The following is an 18778-nucleotide window of genomic DNA, read 5'->3' as shown; positions in this document are numbered from 1 at the left end:
AGATATCTAAAATCATTTAAAAAATAAAAAAATATATAACAAAATGAAACATTCAAAATTATTGAAAAAAGAACCTCTGAAAACTAAATAAAGAAATATTTAAAATTATTTAAAAAATATCCAAAATCTAAAAAGAAGAAACATTCAAAACAAAAGAAAAAAACTCTAAAACATAAAGTAAAAAAAACATACAAAACATATAATAAAAATGCATCCAAAAATTTAAGAAAAAAAATATTCAAAATTAGTAAAAAAAATTATCCAAAACTTAAAAAGAAAGAAGAGGAAGAGGAGATTCGGAAGGAGAGGATGCGGCGTTGCGGAAAGACAAGTTGGAGGAGACATCGCAGCATGAAAAATTGCAGAGAGAGACGTGTGCGTCGCGCCAAGAGGGTTTGAAAAGGAAGTGCGCAACGTCGCAGAACAAGATGTTGCATGGACAGATGCAGCATATTGTAGCGAGCTGGTGATCAGGATTGAATGGAGAGGCGGTATGACAGAGAAAAATTAGAAGAGAAAGTCGCACTAAAAATTAAAATTGGATGATGATCCTAATTTTTTAAAATTTTATAATCAAATTTTTGAAAAAAAAATTGTTCAAATTGACTACACATAAAGTGATTACCCATACTTTCTCAAAAAAAGAAAAATAAATCTATTGGGAAAAAATTGATATTATGCTCTATAGTTTTACGGAAAAGCTCTACATCCATGTAAAAATTACATAGATGTTATCCAAGTACCTTCTACTACACGCGTTTTACACTCGTTTGTTTTACACGCGCCTCATATAACGTATATAACGTAATCCTTCTTTTGCGTGATCAACCTTTCTCAACGTAAACCTTGTTCTCTTCTCGCGTTTTCTTTCTTCTTCTTCTTCTCTGTTCACGTTCTTCTTCTTCTTCTTTTTCCTCTTCTCCTTCTTCTTCTTCAACCTAATTAAATTCGTTGTTCTCCTGTGTTCGCGTTTTTCTTCTCTGCATTATGGATCTGAATTGACTTCAACGTAATTAGCTTCGTCGTTCTTCTTCTTCTTTGTTTTCTTCTTCGATCTGTACTTTTGAATTGAAACAATGAATGAATCAACTTTAAATCAGTTGAATGAGTGCGATTTGGATAATTCTTCTGAAACGCATCAATTTGATAAGGTTTGGATTATTGAATTTTGAATCGAATTCAATGGAATGCAATTGCTAATTTTATTTGAATTGAATTGAATGGACTGAGGTGATCTGTATCTGAATTGAAGTGAATTGAATTGATAATATGTAAATTGTAGAAAGAGTTGTTTCGAATTTGGTTTTGTATAATGGTTTTGTTCACTGTGAGTAACTGTTCGGTTCGGTAAGTACTATAGAGTTGTTTCACCATGTCCATGTGTTCGTTTCGATATGCAGAAAGGAGTCTAAAAAAAATTAGACGAATATATTCTATTTTGTTCCCTAAGCACTATATAATTGTTTCACCGTAATTAAGATTTCGGTTCACCGTATTTAAGATTTTGGTTCACTATGTAGACCAGCTGTGTTGTGGATGAAAAATTTGTCCCAAAGGTAGGAATGATTTTTAAGACATTAGAAGAAGCTGTAAAGTTCTACAAACATTATTCCAAACTTGCCGGTTTTTCTACGAAAATAAGGAACACAACTCAGGAAGAAGACAAGATTAAGAATCAACTAATTGTATGCACCAGAGAGGGGAGTGTGAGGTATCAGTAGCTTACTATTGAGTGAGAATCACAGAGCAAGAGAAGCAAGGATAGAAGAAAGGAGTTGCATTGTAACAAAATTGAAAAGGATAGATCAGAGTCAATATGAGCTAGTTATTTATACAAGGTGAGTGAGGTGCAGAGTGTGTGAGAGTGTAACAGCAGGTTAGTTGAGAGTCTAACAGCTGTAACTGATTCCAGCTGAGCTGGCACAGGTAGTTTCTAGAGAGTGACTACACTAACATGCCCCCTCAAAACAAGGGCCTATGATGACTCTGTATTGGAAACTCTTAGTAGTTTTCTAAATCTGTCAAAGGTTATAGTTGAGAGATGTTTGGTTAGGGTGTCAGCCAGTTAATCTTGAGCTGGGATGTGTTGAACAAATATTTCTTTTCTGGTTACATAATCTCGAATTTAGGACTGATTGAGAGCAAAATGCTTGGACTTGTTGTGCATAATTGGGTTGGCAGAGAGCATGACTGCACTTTGATTGTCGCAGTATACCACAGGTTTTATCGAGCATGCGATTCTGATTTCACTGAGAAGGTTTTGAAGCCAAATGATTTCGGTCACAGCATCTGCAATTCCTCAAAATTTAGCTTCAGTGCTGCTCTTGGACACTGCAGTTTGCTTTCTGCTAGCCCATGAGACCAAGTTTGAGCCAAGGTAAATGCCATACCCATTTGTTGACTTGCGATCATCAACATCACTGGCCCAATCAGAGTCGCAAAAGCCATAGATTCTGAAGTTTGTGAACTTGCTGAACCTGAGGCCATACTCTGTGGTGCCTACTAGGTACCTGAGGATTCGTTTTACAGCTTTCCAGTGGGACTCAAGAGGGTTGTGAAGGAACTGGGCTACTTTATTCACTGAAAAAGAGATCTCAGGTCTTGTAATCGTAGCATACTGCAGACCACCAAATATTGACCGAAACAGAGTGGGATTGCTGAAGGAGCCGTCTCCAAAGGCAGATAGCTTTAGGGAGGAGGTCATGGGGGTAGGTACAGGTTTTGCATGGATCATGTTTGCCCATTTCAAGAGGTCCTTAATGTACTTTGTTTGAGAGTCACTGTGCCACCAGGGGTTTTTGCAACCTCAATGCCAATGAAGTAGTTCATTTCACCCAACTCTTTTAAGGCAAAGGTGTTGTGGAGTTCAGTCACAAGTGCCTTAATATCAGACTCAGAGTTGCCAGTTACAAGGATATCATCTACATACATGAGGATGTATGTGGCTGAGGATGATGTGAATTTGGTGAACAGGGAGACATCAGATTGAGTGCTTGTGAAGCCAAATTGTCGAAGTGCAGTGCTGAGCTTTGTGAACCAGGCTCTAGGTGCCTGTTTGAGTCCATACAGAGATTTTTGGAGCTTACAGACTTGGAGGCAGTTTGGGGCCTTGAACCCTTCTGGTTGCTACATGTAGACCGTCTCGTGAAGATCCTTATTGAGAAACGCATTATTGAAGTCGAATTGGTAAATTTTTCACCCTTTGGCGAGAGCCACACTGAGCATGACTCGAACTGTAGCAGGGCGTACGACGGGGCTGAAGATCTGGTCATAATCAATTCCTTGGCGTTGGTGGAAGCCCTTGGCGACAAGCCGTGCCTTGTATTTCTGGATTGTGCCATCAAGGTGTTTCTTTATTCTGAAAACCCATTTACATCCTATGGGTTCAGAGTGCTGGGGCAGGTCAACCAGCTGCCAGGTGCCATTTTTTATCAGGGCTGAGTAATCCTCCTCCATGGCCCTTCTCCAATGTGGGGTAGCGAGTGCTTCGGAGACTGACTTGGGCAGGGTATCAAGTGAGATTGACGCCAAATCCACCACTGTATTGAGTGCTTTAGGTTTGAAAATTCCACTTTTGCTCCTGGTTTATATGTGGTGTTTGTTTTGATTAGCTGTGTCAGCACGAGCAGTGTTGGAATACTGCGAAGGTGTGGGTTGAGATGCAGCATTGGAAGGCTGCAAATTCGGACCAATCACCACCTGCAATGGAACAGTCTCAAGGGAATCTGCACTATTAGCACTGCCAGCAGCTGTTTCAGCATTATTAGGGACTTCAACAGGTATGGAAGGTAATGATAAAGACATGTTATTGCTATTAGTGGGAGGCCTATTATGCATGTTTGGATAGGGAGGATGAAAGGTATATGTAGCTGGGGGCGTATTGTTTGAAGGTTGGGTATGGTTAAGCTGGGAAGGGTTGGGAAAGAGGGCTGGATAGGGAAATTCTTGTTCACAGAAGATAACATTTTTGGCAGTATAGATTTTACCTGAAGGGGATAGACACTTATAGCCTCTATGGTTAGGAGCGTAGCCTAGGAATATGCATTTAGTTGACCTGTGGTCAAATTTGTTCTTGTTATAGGGTCGAAGCCAGGGATAGCATGCACAGCCAAATGGTTTTAATAGGGTATATGTTGGTATGATGTTGAAGAGGACTTCTAAGGGTATTTAAAGTTCAGGACAGGGGTGGGAAGTCTGTTGATTAGGTAGGTGGAGGTTAGGATTGCTTCATCTCAGAAGGAAAGGGGCAGAGAGGCTTGGGAGAGAAGGGTGAGAGCTGTTTCAGTGAGGTGGTGGTGCTTGCGTTCAACACACCCGTTCTGTTGGTGTGTGTGAGGGCAGGTAAGTCTATGATGAATTCCTTGATTGCTTAGGTACTGTGAAAAGGTGTTGGAGAGGTATTCCCCACCATGGTCAGTTTGGAGGGCTTTGATAGTGTTGCCTGTTTGGTTTTCCATCAGGGTCTTATACTGAAGAAAGGCTGAAGAAAGGCTGTGAAGGTTTGATTCTTGGTGTGTAGTAAGTAGGTGCAGGTGTACCGGCTATGGGCATCAATGAAACACACATAGTACCTAAAGCTAGACCTATTGGATTATGGGGAGGGGCCCCAGAGGTCTGAAAAGACTAATTTTAAGGGCTGTGTATACTTGGTTTGAGAGGGAGAGAAGGAGAGCTGGTGAATTTTGCTGATGATGCAGGAATTACAAGGTGAAGTGGTTTTGGTGGTGCAAAAGGGAATTTGGTAGCTGCTGAGGATGGCTTTGATGACATGGTTAGAGGGGTGGCCAAGTCTTTTGTGCCAGAGGTCAAGGGTGGCTGGGGGAACGGATTTTGATGTTGAGGCTGGTGGGGAAGGGTTGCTGGTTTGGCTGTCATGCGAGAGGGTAGGGTTGCTGGTTCGGCTAGTATCTTTTGCATCAGGGATGATAGGGCAGGGGTGAGGTTTGGTGCATTTTGTGTTGATATGGTTTGGGGGAATGGACGAGGAAAGGTTGGCTATTTGGCTTTCTTTTGGGAGGGTAGAGTTGCTGGTTTGGCTGACATTTTGTGTACTAGAGGCACTGGTTTGGGAGTGTTTTTGGATACTGTTGGGGCTGTTATTGACACAAGGAAAGACATTATCACTGGTGAGGGCATTAGGCTGGGTAAGTAAAGCACAGAACTTATTTTTAGTGTCAATATCAGGGTGCACAATTATATCAGAATTTGCATTAGTAGAGTCATCAGAAATCACAGCAGTATCACTAGAAGGTACACAATGACTGCTATTGCAATTACTAATTGCATTATATTTATTGCTGTCAATTGAACTTACACAGGAATCACTAAAAAAATCAATTTTTCTAGGCACACTTCTGGTGCACCTAATGCTGCTACTACACTTATTGCTATTTGGTTTTTCTTTGCATGTATTTATGTCTGGCTTTTCTTGCTTTGGAGTCTTTATTGTTACTCCTTTTTTATGCCTTTTGTTTTCTGTTTTTGCAAGGTTTGTATACATATTCTTTTTCTGCTCAACTACTAGTACTTGAGCTTTATTAGGCTGTTTGATTGGTCTTGAGATTTGTATATCCTCAAATCTATATAGACCATTGCTAAGTCTGTGTTGGAGCAGGATCTTCTTGGATTCCTGGCATTTGACAGCACATAGGTAAGGCCAGAATTCAAAGAATACGCCATTATCTAGTGCAAATTTAGAGACACTTACAAGGTTCTTTGAGATAGCTGGTACATGAAGCAAATTCTGGAGTTTGAAAAACTTTTTGGATATAGATGCATGCATAATAGAACTCCTAATATTAGCAATACATATACCTTTACCATTACCTCCGAATACTTGTTCAGGTCCTTCATATGCCGAGCTGTTGATCAGGTTCATTTGGTCAAAGGTGATATGATGAGAAGCTCCTGAGTCCGGATACCACCCCTGGTTAGAGCTGTTGGAAGCAAGCAATGCTTGAGGAGGGCCTTGATTGGTGTGGCTGGAATTTCCTGGTTGTTGATGGAAGCCAACAGTGGGTGGAGAAGGGCTATTGTTGGAAGTTTGCAATTGAGGGTTTTGGTAATTCTGATTGAACCTATGGAAGCATTCACAAACTGTATGTCCAATCCTACCACACAGTTGACACTGAGGTCGATTTCCTTGCCACCGTGACCTGCCCCCTCTAAAGCTTCTTCCTCTTCCTCTTCTGCTGGATTGCCCTCTGCCATAGCTTCTATAGTTTTCATATGACTCTTCTTTTGAGTAATCACCTTTAGCTTTGCTTGCCCCTCGGTCTTTGTTAGCAAGATTGGCATGGATCATCGTTAGATCGGTTTTTCAGAATCTTTCATTTACTTCTTCTTAAGCAAGCAGTTGTGACTCAAATTCACTAATTGTCATGTGATCTAATCTAGAGTTAACCATGGTAATGAAAGCACTAAATTCTTCATCCAAACCTTGTAAAGCAACTTCAATGTGTTCTTCTTTTGACAGTGGAGTGCCGAGAGCAGCTAGGGAGTTGGTTACTTTATTGATCTTGGAAATATACTCGATTGCAGGTGTACCTTATTTCTTGATCATCTTGAGCTGAGGTTTTAGCATCCTGATCTTAGATCTGAGCCTGGCTGTGAAGTATTCTTCCAGTGCTGTCCATATTTCATGTGCATATTCGTGTTCAACAACTTTGCTTACAAAGGTTTCATTCATAGCAGAGAGCATCCAAGCAACTAAGCATTCATCACGCTGTTCCCACTCTTCGAATTCTTGCGATATCTTTCCTTCAATTATGTCTTGATCGGAGTTAAATTTTCTTGGAATCGATAGAGAAGTCACATGGCACTGAAGTCTGTTGGCTTTGATGCACGCTAATACTTGACGCTTCCATGCTTTGAAGTTATCTTCATCCAACTTGATTGTTGCTGGAAAATTAGCAATAGACGCCATTGTTGTTTATTGGAGTCGTGAAGCTTGATTTTCTTGGTTTTGCGAAGCGGAAGATGTTGAGTGTTCCATGGATCTTGAACCAGAAAGCTCTGATACCATGTGAGGTATCAGTAGCTTACTGTTGAGTGAGAATCACAGAGCAAGAGAAGCAAGGATAGAAGAAAGGAGTTGCATTGTAACAGAATTGAAAAGGATATATCAGAGTCAATGTGAGCTAGTTATTTATACAAGCTGAGTGAGGTGTAGAGTGTGTGAAAGTGTAACAGTAGGTTAGTTGAGAGTCTAACAACTGTAACTGATTCCAGCTGAGCTGGCACAAGTAGTTTCTAGAGAGTGACTACATTAACAGGGAGGTGAAAATCCAAGATATCTCCAACTTTGAAGACAAATCCTTCAGCTGGGTTAAGTTGTCTGGCCAGAATTTACGTACACATAATGAAGGATATTGGTCTTTAGACAATTTTCAAAGTTGTTTTGAATCACTCACATCCTTGTTGTCTAGACCAGACTGAGATGCTCAAACAACACATGGAGTTTAGGGTGGTTTAAGGTTTAGGGTTAGGGTTTAGGGTTTAAGGTTTAGGGTTTAGGGTTAAGGTTTAGGGTTTAGGGTTAGGATTTTAGGGTTTTAGGGTTTTAGGGATTTAGGGTTTAGTGTTTAGGGTTTAGGGTTTGGTGGTTCAGGGTTCATGGTTTAGAGTTTAGGGTTTAGGGTTCAGGGTTTAAGGGTTCAGTGTGTTTGCAACTTTCGGTTCGTCCAGTGTATTAATTTCGGTTCAGGGTTCAGGGTTCAAGGTTCAGGGTTTAGGGTTTAGGGTTTATGGTTTAGGGTTTCGGGTTTATGGTTAGGGTTTTAGGGGTTTAGGGTTTAGGACTTAGGGTTTAGGGGTTCATGGTTCATGGTTTAGAGTTTTGGGTTTAGGGTTCAGGGTTTAGGGGTTAAGTATGTTTGCAACTTTCGGTTCGCCCAATGTATTAATTTCGGTTCACTGTGTTCTTTTGATATTCGTAATGTATTGGTAAATACAGTGATTGCAATCACTGAGAACCTGGAATAAAACAGCAGCCAGACAGTTCCAACAGATATATAAATTAACATCTCAGATGAGTAATCCATCTTGAATCAAATATAAATATTAACATTAACATTTACATTAATATTGACATATATACATTTGAAGTAAGCATTTTTTGCTTTTTAAACAAGTTAAACAAAATATTGTTAATTACAACCAGTCAATCATATATATGCTATTTACTATCTAAATCCCCAGATGTGAATTTACTATCATAGTATATGCTATTAATTTCTTCCACTATATCTTTCTTTTCTTGACTCATATCCCTGTACACTGTTGCTATTGCCTTTGTTTGGCATCTGCAATAATGAGTTTTCTGCAAGTTTTGAAACAGAATATGAGAATATATTTATAATGCGGCTTCTCCTTCATTGTTGCCATTTTCTTGTTCTATTTTGCTGTAATGAAAAATTTTGGTCAATACTTCACTCAATACATCAACAAGCACAAGCATGTATATCTTAATCAAATCAATTAAAATGCCACAAGCCACCAAACCAAAAAACATTCATTTGGTGAACCAAAATCACAAAGGCCACCGAACCGAACAGTATTCATGTGGTTAATAAATGGTGATCAACTTTCAATCAACAAGAATAGTATTCCTCCATGCAAAAGATGTACTAAAGATAGTAACAACCAATTTCAAAATTCTAGTTAAACTATCCACACTAATAAGAACAAGCACGTATATCTTAATCAAATCAACATCTTCCAAAAGAAAAGTTTTTCAAATTTCATGAATTAGGTGTTCTTTCAAAATGACATTTGCAAATTGGCCTCTTTAAAAACTCTTACTGAAACTTGATATCTTTCTTTAAGTATCAAGGTTAACTACCATTCGTGCTGAAATCTATCCAATATAATGAGACAATGTTACAGTGGTATAGCTTATTAAAGTGAAAGAGTTGTCTCTAATGTCAATTGTCCTAAACAAAACTCATTTACATCAAGTCTCGAGATATTGTCAATTTTTCTACTGAAATTGCTGACAAGTGTAACTCATGCTTAAAAAAATTGTAGAAAGGGAGAAAGACAAAGTTATTCAAGAGCGATACATTTGGACAATACACTATTTGCTTCTCAAAGGGATCCAAACTGAAGATTCTTACTAGCATTATATAGGACAGCCTTAAGGAAACTCATTCATGCACCAAATCAAACATTATAAATAATGAAACAACCAGGAAATGATTTGCTGCACGCTATCACAAAAGGAACCCACCGAACCGAACAACATTCACTTGGTGAATCAAAATCACAAAAGCCACCGAACCGAACAAATCTCAAAGCCTAGTTACACTATCCACTGAATTGAATGAAAATAACAACAAATTTCATTCCAAGGCCTAATTATACTGTAAAAATGCATTCACAATAGTTCGATCTACTAAATGAAGCAAATCAATCCAGTAAACCTAAGATGCAACTAGGAGAAATGCGCGACATTGCAAGATTTCAAATGAACAGTAGTTTTCTCATACCTTTGGTAGTCTCTGTTGTAGTTTTCATTCGTTTCTAGTTGTTGCTTGCGAAATCTTCTCCCGATTCCTTTCCAGTAGTGGTTTTCGCAGAGAATGTGATTGAAGTTTTAGTGATGTTGAGAGAGATTCGAAGAGAATGAGTCGTTTCTTGTATTAGTTTCGTTTTGAAGATGTAATGTTTTTTCATGATGAAGTGCGAATAAAAAAGGAGGGGTTTCGTTCGTCTCTGACGCGTGAGTTCATTCACCATTTAATACGTTTGATTCTGATTAGATTTGGGTCAACTTAGTTATATGATTATATGGATGTGTAGCAGCCCAGATAGTTATATTTTAATCTTTTGAGCATTAAATTGATCGACAATAGCCATCCAAATTTGTGTTGCATGCCACGTGTATATGAGTAAGGCTACACACCACACCAGTGCATATTCATCATGAATTCCTCTTCGTATTTAAGATTCATTCATACAGCAATTTAATAATTAAAAAACAACAAATTGATATTTTGTATAATATAACTATATAAGCATCATCGCATCAATGAAATAAATCATTCATAATAAAATATATTTTTTATTTGTAATGTTTAATTAAATATTTTTTTAAAAAATATTATAAATATTAGAGAAAAAAGCATATTTTATCAATCATAAAAAAAATATGATGACGCAACCCATTTACTTTCTCGTCAAAGATTGGCATTATGATATACGCTTTTTAATTTCTATATGGATGGAAGGGTGGTGTTGAACCACGTTATGGGAAGGATGGGTGCTGCACAAAGTTGTGGTGTCAGCTTACATAGAAATCGGACCGTGGGTGTTGGTGCAAGCAACTCGCACCGTGCGACATGCTGCTCCTGAAGAACACGGACCCTGCGACATGTGAGAGGTGTGCTGCTCCTGAAGAACACGGACCCAGCGACATGTGAGGGATGCATGCGCGGAACAAAGCGGACCCTGCGATATGTTGGAACCAACACGGATGGTCCGTTTTGTGGGCTCACTAGACACGCGTCGTGCAACCATAACTCCCCAACGCGGTGCCCTGATAACCAACATATGCATGTAGTGGGACTCTCACCATCCGATATCTCACTATCAGGCTTCACTCCCAACCTCCAAACTCCATTTTTCTTCTTCTTCATTCCTCTGGTAGTGGCTGTGTTTGTTGAAGAAATAAGGAAAATGCCGAAAAAATATAAAACCAAAGATGTTGATCGCCCTGAGCTTCATATTAGACACTATCTCAGCCATTCTGATTATGTAAGTTTATTTAATATTTTGTTAAATTTTTATAATTATACATATTGTTCTTACAATTTAATTGTTCTTATTGTTATTAGAATCTGAACTTAGAAATATACGTAGAACGGTTAGAACTATTTTTTAAATTTTTTTTAATTTTTTCCTGAAATTTTGTTATTATTTAATTTTTAAAATTATTATTGTTGTTGTCTGAATTTTTTATTATTCTTACATGGAATCAGAAAATATAATGTAGTTAGAAATTATTTATGTAAAAACAAACAAACAGGTTGTTTTTTTTTTAAATTGTTTAAATGTTTTTAATATATTTATTAGTGGGTGAGGTGAGAATTAGCACTAAGAAAATTAGTTATAAAATGTTATAATTGTTATAAAAATTAGTTATAAAATTAGTTATAAAATGTTATAACTGTTATAAATGAAGTTATAAAATGTTATAAAAATTAGTTATAAACTGGTGTATAAATAAAATTTTTTCACAGAACGTTAATTTTTTTATTTTGTTTAAATTTTTCTAGTTATAATTGTGGCTTGTTAGTGTTTGGAAGTGTTAGTATTTAAAAAATAAATTATAAAACGTAAAAATTGTTAGAAAATTAAATATTATTGTGGTTGTCAGTAATTGAATGTGAGAATAAAAAATGAATGGTTACTATTAATTTTTAATAGATATTTAGTTTGATTTCGCTAATAATAATCATAATTGGTAGGAAATTAATTATTCATAATTGTTATTAGAATGTGAATTTCGAAATATAATGAGTAGTGTTAGTAGATACTTAAAAATACAAATTATAGTGTTATATGTTAGAAAAATTGGACTCTACTACGAATAAATAAATATCCAGCATGTCTAATGTTGTCGTATTTTTGTGAATTGATTAGGAATGTTTTTATGTATTAGTTGATGTTATTAATGGTTAGTTTTGAGGAATTTCAAGGATTAGTGAAATATTTCTTGTAAATATTTGTTTTACTTTGACTTAGTCAAATAATTTATGAATGTTCTGTGGCTTCAACTGTTATGTGTTGTTGAGTTAGTTGTGCAATTTTTGTTAATGATTTGTTCTTCTAATTAATTTCTTGTCGCCAAGTAGTGAGTTATAATAGGTTAATTAGTTGATTGACAAGTTGTTATCTTTTTTTGTAGAAATTAAGAATGTTGACGTGTAACCATCCACTTCCTCCTGATCGGTACGACGATAGGGTTGAGGAGTATTTACGAGTTACTGGGTTTTATCATGCATCGCAAATTGGTGTAGTACAGTGCCAGAAAGCACTTGTGAACGCTCTAATCGAACGGTGGCACCCAGATACACACACCTTCTACCTTCCCATTGGTGAATGTACCGTAACTCTTGAAGACGTGGCTTTAATTCTTGGTCTTCCGACGGATGGTCTTCCAGTAACGGGGATGGCAATGAGTAGTGTCGAAGCGCTACAGGCTGAGTGTTTGGATCAATTTGGAGTTGCACCGTCTAAGGACCAGTGCCGAGGTTGCTGTATAAAACTGTCGTGGCTTCGTGATCTGAAAGAAAATTTACAGTTGACTGATGAGATAAGTATGCATAGGTATGTGAAGTGCCACATTATGTTGCTTATCGGGACGATCTTGTTTGGGGATAAATCTGGGGTAGGTGTTCACTGGAAGTTTTTACCATTGCTACGTGATTTCGGGAGTATTGTTCAGTACAGCTGGGGATCAGCATGCTTAGCTCACCTCTACAGGGCACTATGCAGGGCATCACGCTTTAACTGTAAGGAAATCGATGGTCCACTGACACTTCTGCTCGGATGGGCTTGGATTAGACTGCCCTATCTATCGCCGCTTTCTAGGGAACCCCGTAGTTTTCCCCTAGCAAACAGGTAATATTATGTTGCAATGTATCTGTTTATTGATAATTAGAATTCAGTTGCACTAGTTAATTATATCATATTAGGTGGCGTAACTGGGAGCGTGGCGACCGCCGATATAGATATCTGACACTAAGTCACTTTAGGAAGGCCTTTGATGAACTTCAGGAAGGCCAGGTTAGTTTTCATTTAAAGATGTATAAATTTCAGATTTTCTATTTGAGCTAAGTATGACGAAGCATTTGTATTGTAACTGTGATGTGGGTTGTAATATGAGTTTCATTTTTTATTGGCAATTTGTGTGGTATGCTTACTCTGTTGATCGTGTGGATCCGAATATAATTCCTCCTGAAATATACATACAGTCGGTTGTTTGGAGCGCAACAGTGCCGTTGGTGTCATTCGAATGCATAGAGTGGCATGCTACCGATAGGATTAGGCAACAGTTCAGTTTAGTTCAGGGGGTACCTTCTCAGGAACAGAATCTGGACAAGGCGCACGGAGAAGTCCTGACTGGTCCTAAGAATCTTAACTGGGCCACGGCGCCGACTCATTCATGCTGGGTAATGATGTGGACAAACAGTTATAACCACGTTCTTTCTGAGGTTCCAATGCCCTCACAATATCCATTGCATACTTACATGGACTGGTACCGATCCAAATTTGGGGACCGATTGTATTTGTCGAACCTTGTTGTAGAAGAGAATGATGAGGGTAACCAGGATATGGATGAGGGTAATGAGGAGATGGATCAGGGTAATGAGGATATGGAAGAGGGTAGCGAGGAGGCGGATGATGACAATGAGGAACAGGAGCCGCTATCGCCGCCACCACCACCTCCCAATCCGATTCCACAAGATCAACCTCAATCCTCAGGCCAGTATGTACCTCAGACACAATTTACCACATCATATCCAATGCATCAACAATATTGGGGTATGCCACAGTTTGAAACAGGAGAAGGATGTTCCTTTAGCCAATTGCTTGGGTTCATGGCTGCAGATGCTGGACATTCAGAATATCGCAGTCAGCCTGATATCATGGCAGGTAGGTATTCGTTGGATGCGAGGCTTCCATGCCACACCTCATCGGTTGCTTCTGGAGGATTTGTGTCTGTTGACTCTAGTAGAAGTGAGGGTGGGCGCGGAGTTCTTAATAGTCAAAATCCTAACCGTGTTTCCATGGTACCTCTTGAAGAAGATGATAACACACTGGACGAAGACACCAATGCGTATCTAGTAGATGAACCGGATGACGAGGAGGATGCTGAGGAGGACGACATAGAGGAGTTCGACGCCGATGAGGAATCCCGTAATGATGGTAATATTATTGTGTATTTTGCTTTACATGTTCTAGTAGTGAATCATTTGGTGTTAATTATTCGTGTCTCCATCTGATTTGATTAAATGATATGTGGTATCTCTCTTGTCTCGATTACCTCAAACCATAATTATAATTGTTTTGATTAAATTGTATGCAGGTCATTGTGACACTCCGGATGACAAAGCCAAAGGTTACAATCTAAGGATTGATCCGCCACGCCGTAGCGCTAATCGCTACACTCCATCCGTGTTCAAAAAGGCCGCTAAAAAATGCAAGAACTTTGTGAAGGACGTGAAGTGGGCAATGAGAAAGTAGTTGTGGTGTATTCATATATATTTGTGTATTAATGATGTTTAGAATACTTTATATGCATTGGACAGTATGTATTAATGAAATGGACTGTGGTAACTTCAGTTTGTATGGTCATAATATTTTAGTTTTAATGAACTTATTTATGTATTAAGGTCCTGGACTATGTATCACTGTTTCAAAATTTTGAATATATAAATAGGAATGGCATATCAAATTAAGCCATTTCGACATTTGATATCATATTATATAATGATACAGGTGGAGAATAATACCATGGTTCTGAAAACCGAACCGGACCGGTCGGTTCAACCGGAAAAACCGGGAACCGGTCACCTAACCGATCCGGGTAAGGTCATAAACCGTTTGGCAAAAAATCGGTGAAAAAACCGGTCAAACCGGCGGTTAATCGGTGAACCGGAAGAACCGTCCGGTTTTTTAGCGATTTTTTGTTTGAAAACTAAACTAGTGAACGACGTCGTTTTGAAGGTGGAAAAAAAAAAGAACGAAAGGCCAAAAAGGCCCCAATCCCCACCCCACCCCTTTCTGTCTCTCTCTCTCGCAGTCTCACTCATACCCATCATGAAAACCCTAGTCCCACCCACAATCCTCTCATCTCTTCAAATTCCAATAGCCACCAGGTCACCCTACCGGTTTATTGACCGGTTCGGTTTTCGCAACCTTGAATAATACTAGATTGTTGACATTTATATCGCTACATAGAGCAGGTCATGTTACATAAAATAATTTCTTAACAAAGGTGGACAACTCATGTCATATTAAGTAATGCTACATATGTCTTATCATATGAGAATGTGAATCTACTGAGTAGCTCCGCCGGCATTCGCACCACCGGACCGACGGCATCTGCTACGGCTGTGTCCCTCAGCTCCACAAAGCGTACATCGCCTAGGCCGACGTAACATGCGCGTGTCCATCTCATTCAAGAAGCGCGTCATTCTGGGTCGGCCTTTTGTAACTCGTCTCAGGAATGGATTTGGTATGAACCGAGGTCCATTGTAAGCAGGCCATGTAGTCGGATTACCTAATGGCCTAAACCTTGCTCGGTAAACACGTCGAACTTGGTCCATCTTATACACGTCATGCACATACAGTTGCCAGTCCAGTCGCTGGTTGGCACAACATGCGAACACATGTCGACAGGGAACTCTATCCACCTGGAACTCACCACAGTCACATCGAAGGCCGCGTAGGTCGACTGCAAACTCAAGTCCACTGGGCATCTCACGCACCTCAAATACCTCATTCTGCCGGTCAAAGCAACTAACCTGTATGTTTCCTGACGCAAGTTGGTTTGCATGCAACTTAGAGGTGACCACTTCAGAGAACACATGCCCAGCATTAATCCGGGCTTCCGCCTCCGCCCTCTTTCGTGTGAACAACTCGTTAAGCCTGTAAAATGTTGCCTTCACAAGGGCAGTGACTGGTAGATTGCGAGCACCCTTCAATACTGAGTTGATGCATTCCACTAGATTCATCGTCATATGACCCCATCGATACCCACCATCAAAAGCCAACGCGTACTGTTCGCGAGGGATTCGATTTAACCAGTTCGTGTAGGCCTCGCCCCGTTCTCGTAAACGTTCGTAGCGAACTTCATACTCCCGCACCGTCCTCGAATATCCTATATGATAAAAAGAGACAAACAAACACAAAGAGATAATAAACACACTGATTGAACGTAAATATTTTTATTAAATTAATTAGCTTTGCTGAGCGTTACCTAAATTGACGACCAGTTTCTGCAAGTACGGGGCCTTGAATTTCCTCAGAAAATTCGATTCTATATGTCTGATGCAAAACATATGGAAAGCTCTTGGAGGTGACCAAGCACCATTACTCCGTTCCACAGCGGCATTTATGGATTCATGGCGGTCGGATATCAGTCCCACACCATCCCGGGTTACAACATGCTGACGAAGATTACTAAGGAAAAAGTACCATGCATCAGAAGTCTCTCCCTCCACAATAGCAAATGCAATTGGGACGATATTGTTGTTGCCATCTTGTGAAACTGCCACTAGTAGACAACCCTTGTACTTTCCATATAAGTGTGTTCCATCCACCTGGACAACTGGCTTACAATGTCTGAATGCTCTAATGCAGGGGTAATAACTCCAAAAGACTCGATGCAATACCCGAATGTCAGCCACCAGGTCATCACCTTGATATGCAGGCATAGTCTCAAAATGAACAACAGCTGACGGCTCCTTATGACACATGGCCCCAAACCATATAGGCAAAGCTTCATACGATGCTTCCCAGCCTCCAAATATTTTTTCCACTGCCTTTTGCTTAGCCAACCATGCTTTCCGATAACTAACGGTGTAGTTGAACTTCGATTGCACCTCTGCTATAACCGATTTTACCTTTAAGGAGGGGTCAGCCTCAACCAACGGCTTTATTGCTTCTGCAATTGTATGTGAATCCAACTTCGAGTGATCCTGAGAAATTGTTGCTCTGGTGCATGTGTGACTGCCATTATACCTCCTTATAACCCAACAGTACTTCCGGCTGATCATGCTAACCCGGATAAGCCAATCACACCCTGACCCATACTGTGTACACTTAGCATAAAATGTTAACGGCTCAAATTCATATACCCGGTAGTCTACGCTTCTTCGTATGGTATACTCTTTTATCGCCTTAATAACAGCTTCCCTTGAAGTGAATTCCATCCCCACAGCAAATTCACCATCTGCGACAAACGGAATTTCTGCCACAAGGACAGCCACACAAAACATATTTAAAACACAAATATTGTAACATTGAAATTGAACATAACCAATTTGTTACTGCATCAACTATGACATAACACCCATTTATTTCTATTTAACTACTTGAATTATTTACAATGACTGCGAATTTATCTTCCACTAAATTACTAACAGGTATTAATTTCTATTTAACTACCTCACTGGTTTACTATATTACTAATAAATACTGATTTATATTAATCTACTTTACTAACTTAGTTATAAATACGAATATATATATTTACTAAAGTTTTCTAACTTAACACATAAATCATAACTTGCTATTTGACTGATTTACTGATTACCTATATAATTTCTAATTTATATCTAACTAATTCAGTCACATGCTAGTTGCTCCAACTTTCAACATAAATTACTAAAAAATTCTATCACATTTTATAAATATAGACAACTACGTACCTGCACTGGTATAATCCGGAAATTCCGGAACATGCATGGCTTCTAAATCCAAAACTCGCATAAATGATGGCTCCTCAAACGACACTTCGTTTGCCAATGCATTTGCCACATCTGACACATCCGGAGCCATAGGTCCGTCACCTTGATCTTCATCTCCATCTGGACCAACAACTTCGTAGTTGCTTTCGAACTCTTCCTCGCTGTCGCTATTGTAATCTTCCCGTAGAATATTCCGGTCGGCTTCAGATTGTTCGAACTCAACATACAACTCGATGAACGCGAGTTTACTCCGATTTTCAATATACATTGAAAACATCTCTTGCATGCTCGCCTCGTCCGTTACATATTTGGTTTGAAACTGGACGAATCCACCAAACACTTGTATCGGGTATCTATATAGAATGCAGGCTACTCTTCTTGCCCTCTCAGAGTGAATCTTTTCACAGATCACACCTTTGAGCTCTTCAAATGAGATTGTGAAAGGAATCACAACATCTAACGGATTTTCACAAACAAATGTTACTCCCTCAGATGTTTGTAATAAAATCTGCCCAAAATAATACACCTTCAATAAAACTCTGTCACTCATTACTTCTAATCACATAAAAAAAAATTTTTTGAGAAATGGATCTGTAACTGTTATGGAAGTAAAGAAGAAACAGAGAACCCAAAGCCAGAGAGAAAAGAACCGTTGAAGAAGAAGAAGACGCGAGTAATAACTCACCAGCATTCAGACACTTTTGTTTAGAGTCCCCAACAAGTCGGACCCTCCGATAAGCTATACTACATTCAAAAAATTATTCAAAAACCCTAATCGTACCCTCCGATTTCCTTTGAAGAAGTAAAAAAAAAAAATAAATCCCCCCCTCAACTCGGACGGTCCGAGTTCAGTTTTAGCTCCTTCAAGATTTCATCTTCTTCAACTCGGACCCAACGAGTTGTTGGTCCAAAGAAGAAAAAAACCATGTCGCAGGGTCCGATTTCTGGCCCCTGACACCTGCAAAAAAGCTGCCCCACAGATTGGTATGGAACCCCAGCTACCCATATCCGAGAATGACACCAAACCTCCTTCCATATCAATAAAATTGAGCCTTATGATATACATTTGTTTCCTAAATTGCATCACACATTTTATTTATTTAATCTCATTGAAAATTGCATTAAATATTTAGTAGTAACCAAATCCTAAAAAAAATTGAGGATGCTAGAGACAGCTTAGATTAGAATATTAGATATATATATATTTTTCAGTGGATCCCACCATTTCACAAAGACGGCTGAGGTGAGAGCAGCAATTGATTTATTTCACACACTTTAACTAATTTATTTATTTTTTA

The 18778-nt window shown here is 38.9% G+C and overlaps 2 protein-coding genes across 2 annotated transcripts; both read right to left on the bottom strand.

Annotated features, from left to right (window-relative positions):
* Positions 2300–2734, bottom strand: LOC107646714 (uncharacterized mitochondrial protein AtMg00810-like). Its single transcript, XM_016350880.1, has one exon. The coding sequence runs from the start codon at positions 2732–2734 to the stop codon at positions 2300–2302; it is 435 nt and encodes a 144-aa protein (XP_016206366.1).
* LOC107646712 lies at positions 15066–18030 on the bottom strand. Its single transcript, XM_016350879.1, has 4 exons — positions 17442–18030; positions 16590–16981; positions 15989–16475; positions 15066–15889 (listed from the first exon to the last, which is right to left on the bottom strand). The coding sequence occupies exons 1-4, from the start codon at positions 18028–18030 to the stop codon at positions 15066–15068; spliced, it is 2292 nt and encodes a 763-aa protein (XP_016206365.1).

This window comes from Arachis ipaensis, chromosome B06 (assembly GCF_000816755.2).
Source record: "Arachis ipaensis cultivar K30076 chromosome B06, Araip1.1, whole genome shotgun sequence".
In the NCBI taxonomy this organism is placed as follows: Eukaryota; Viridiplantae; Streptophyta; class Magnoliopsida; order Fabales; family Fabaceae; genus Arachis; species Arachis ipaensis.
This window is presented reverse-complemented; position numbering and strand designations above follow the sequence as displayed.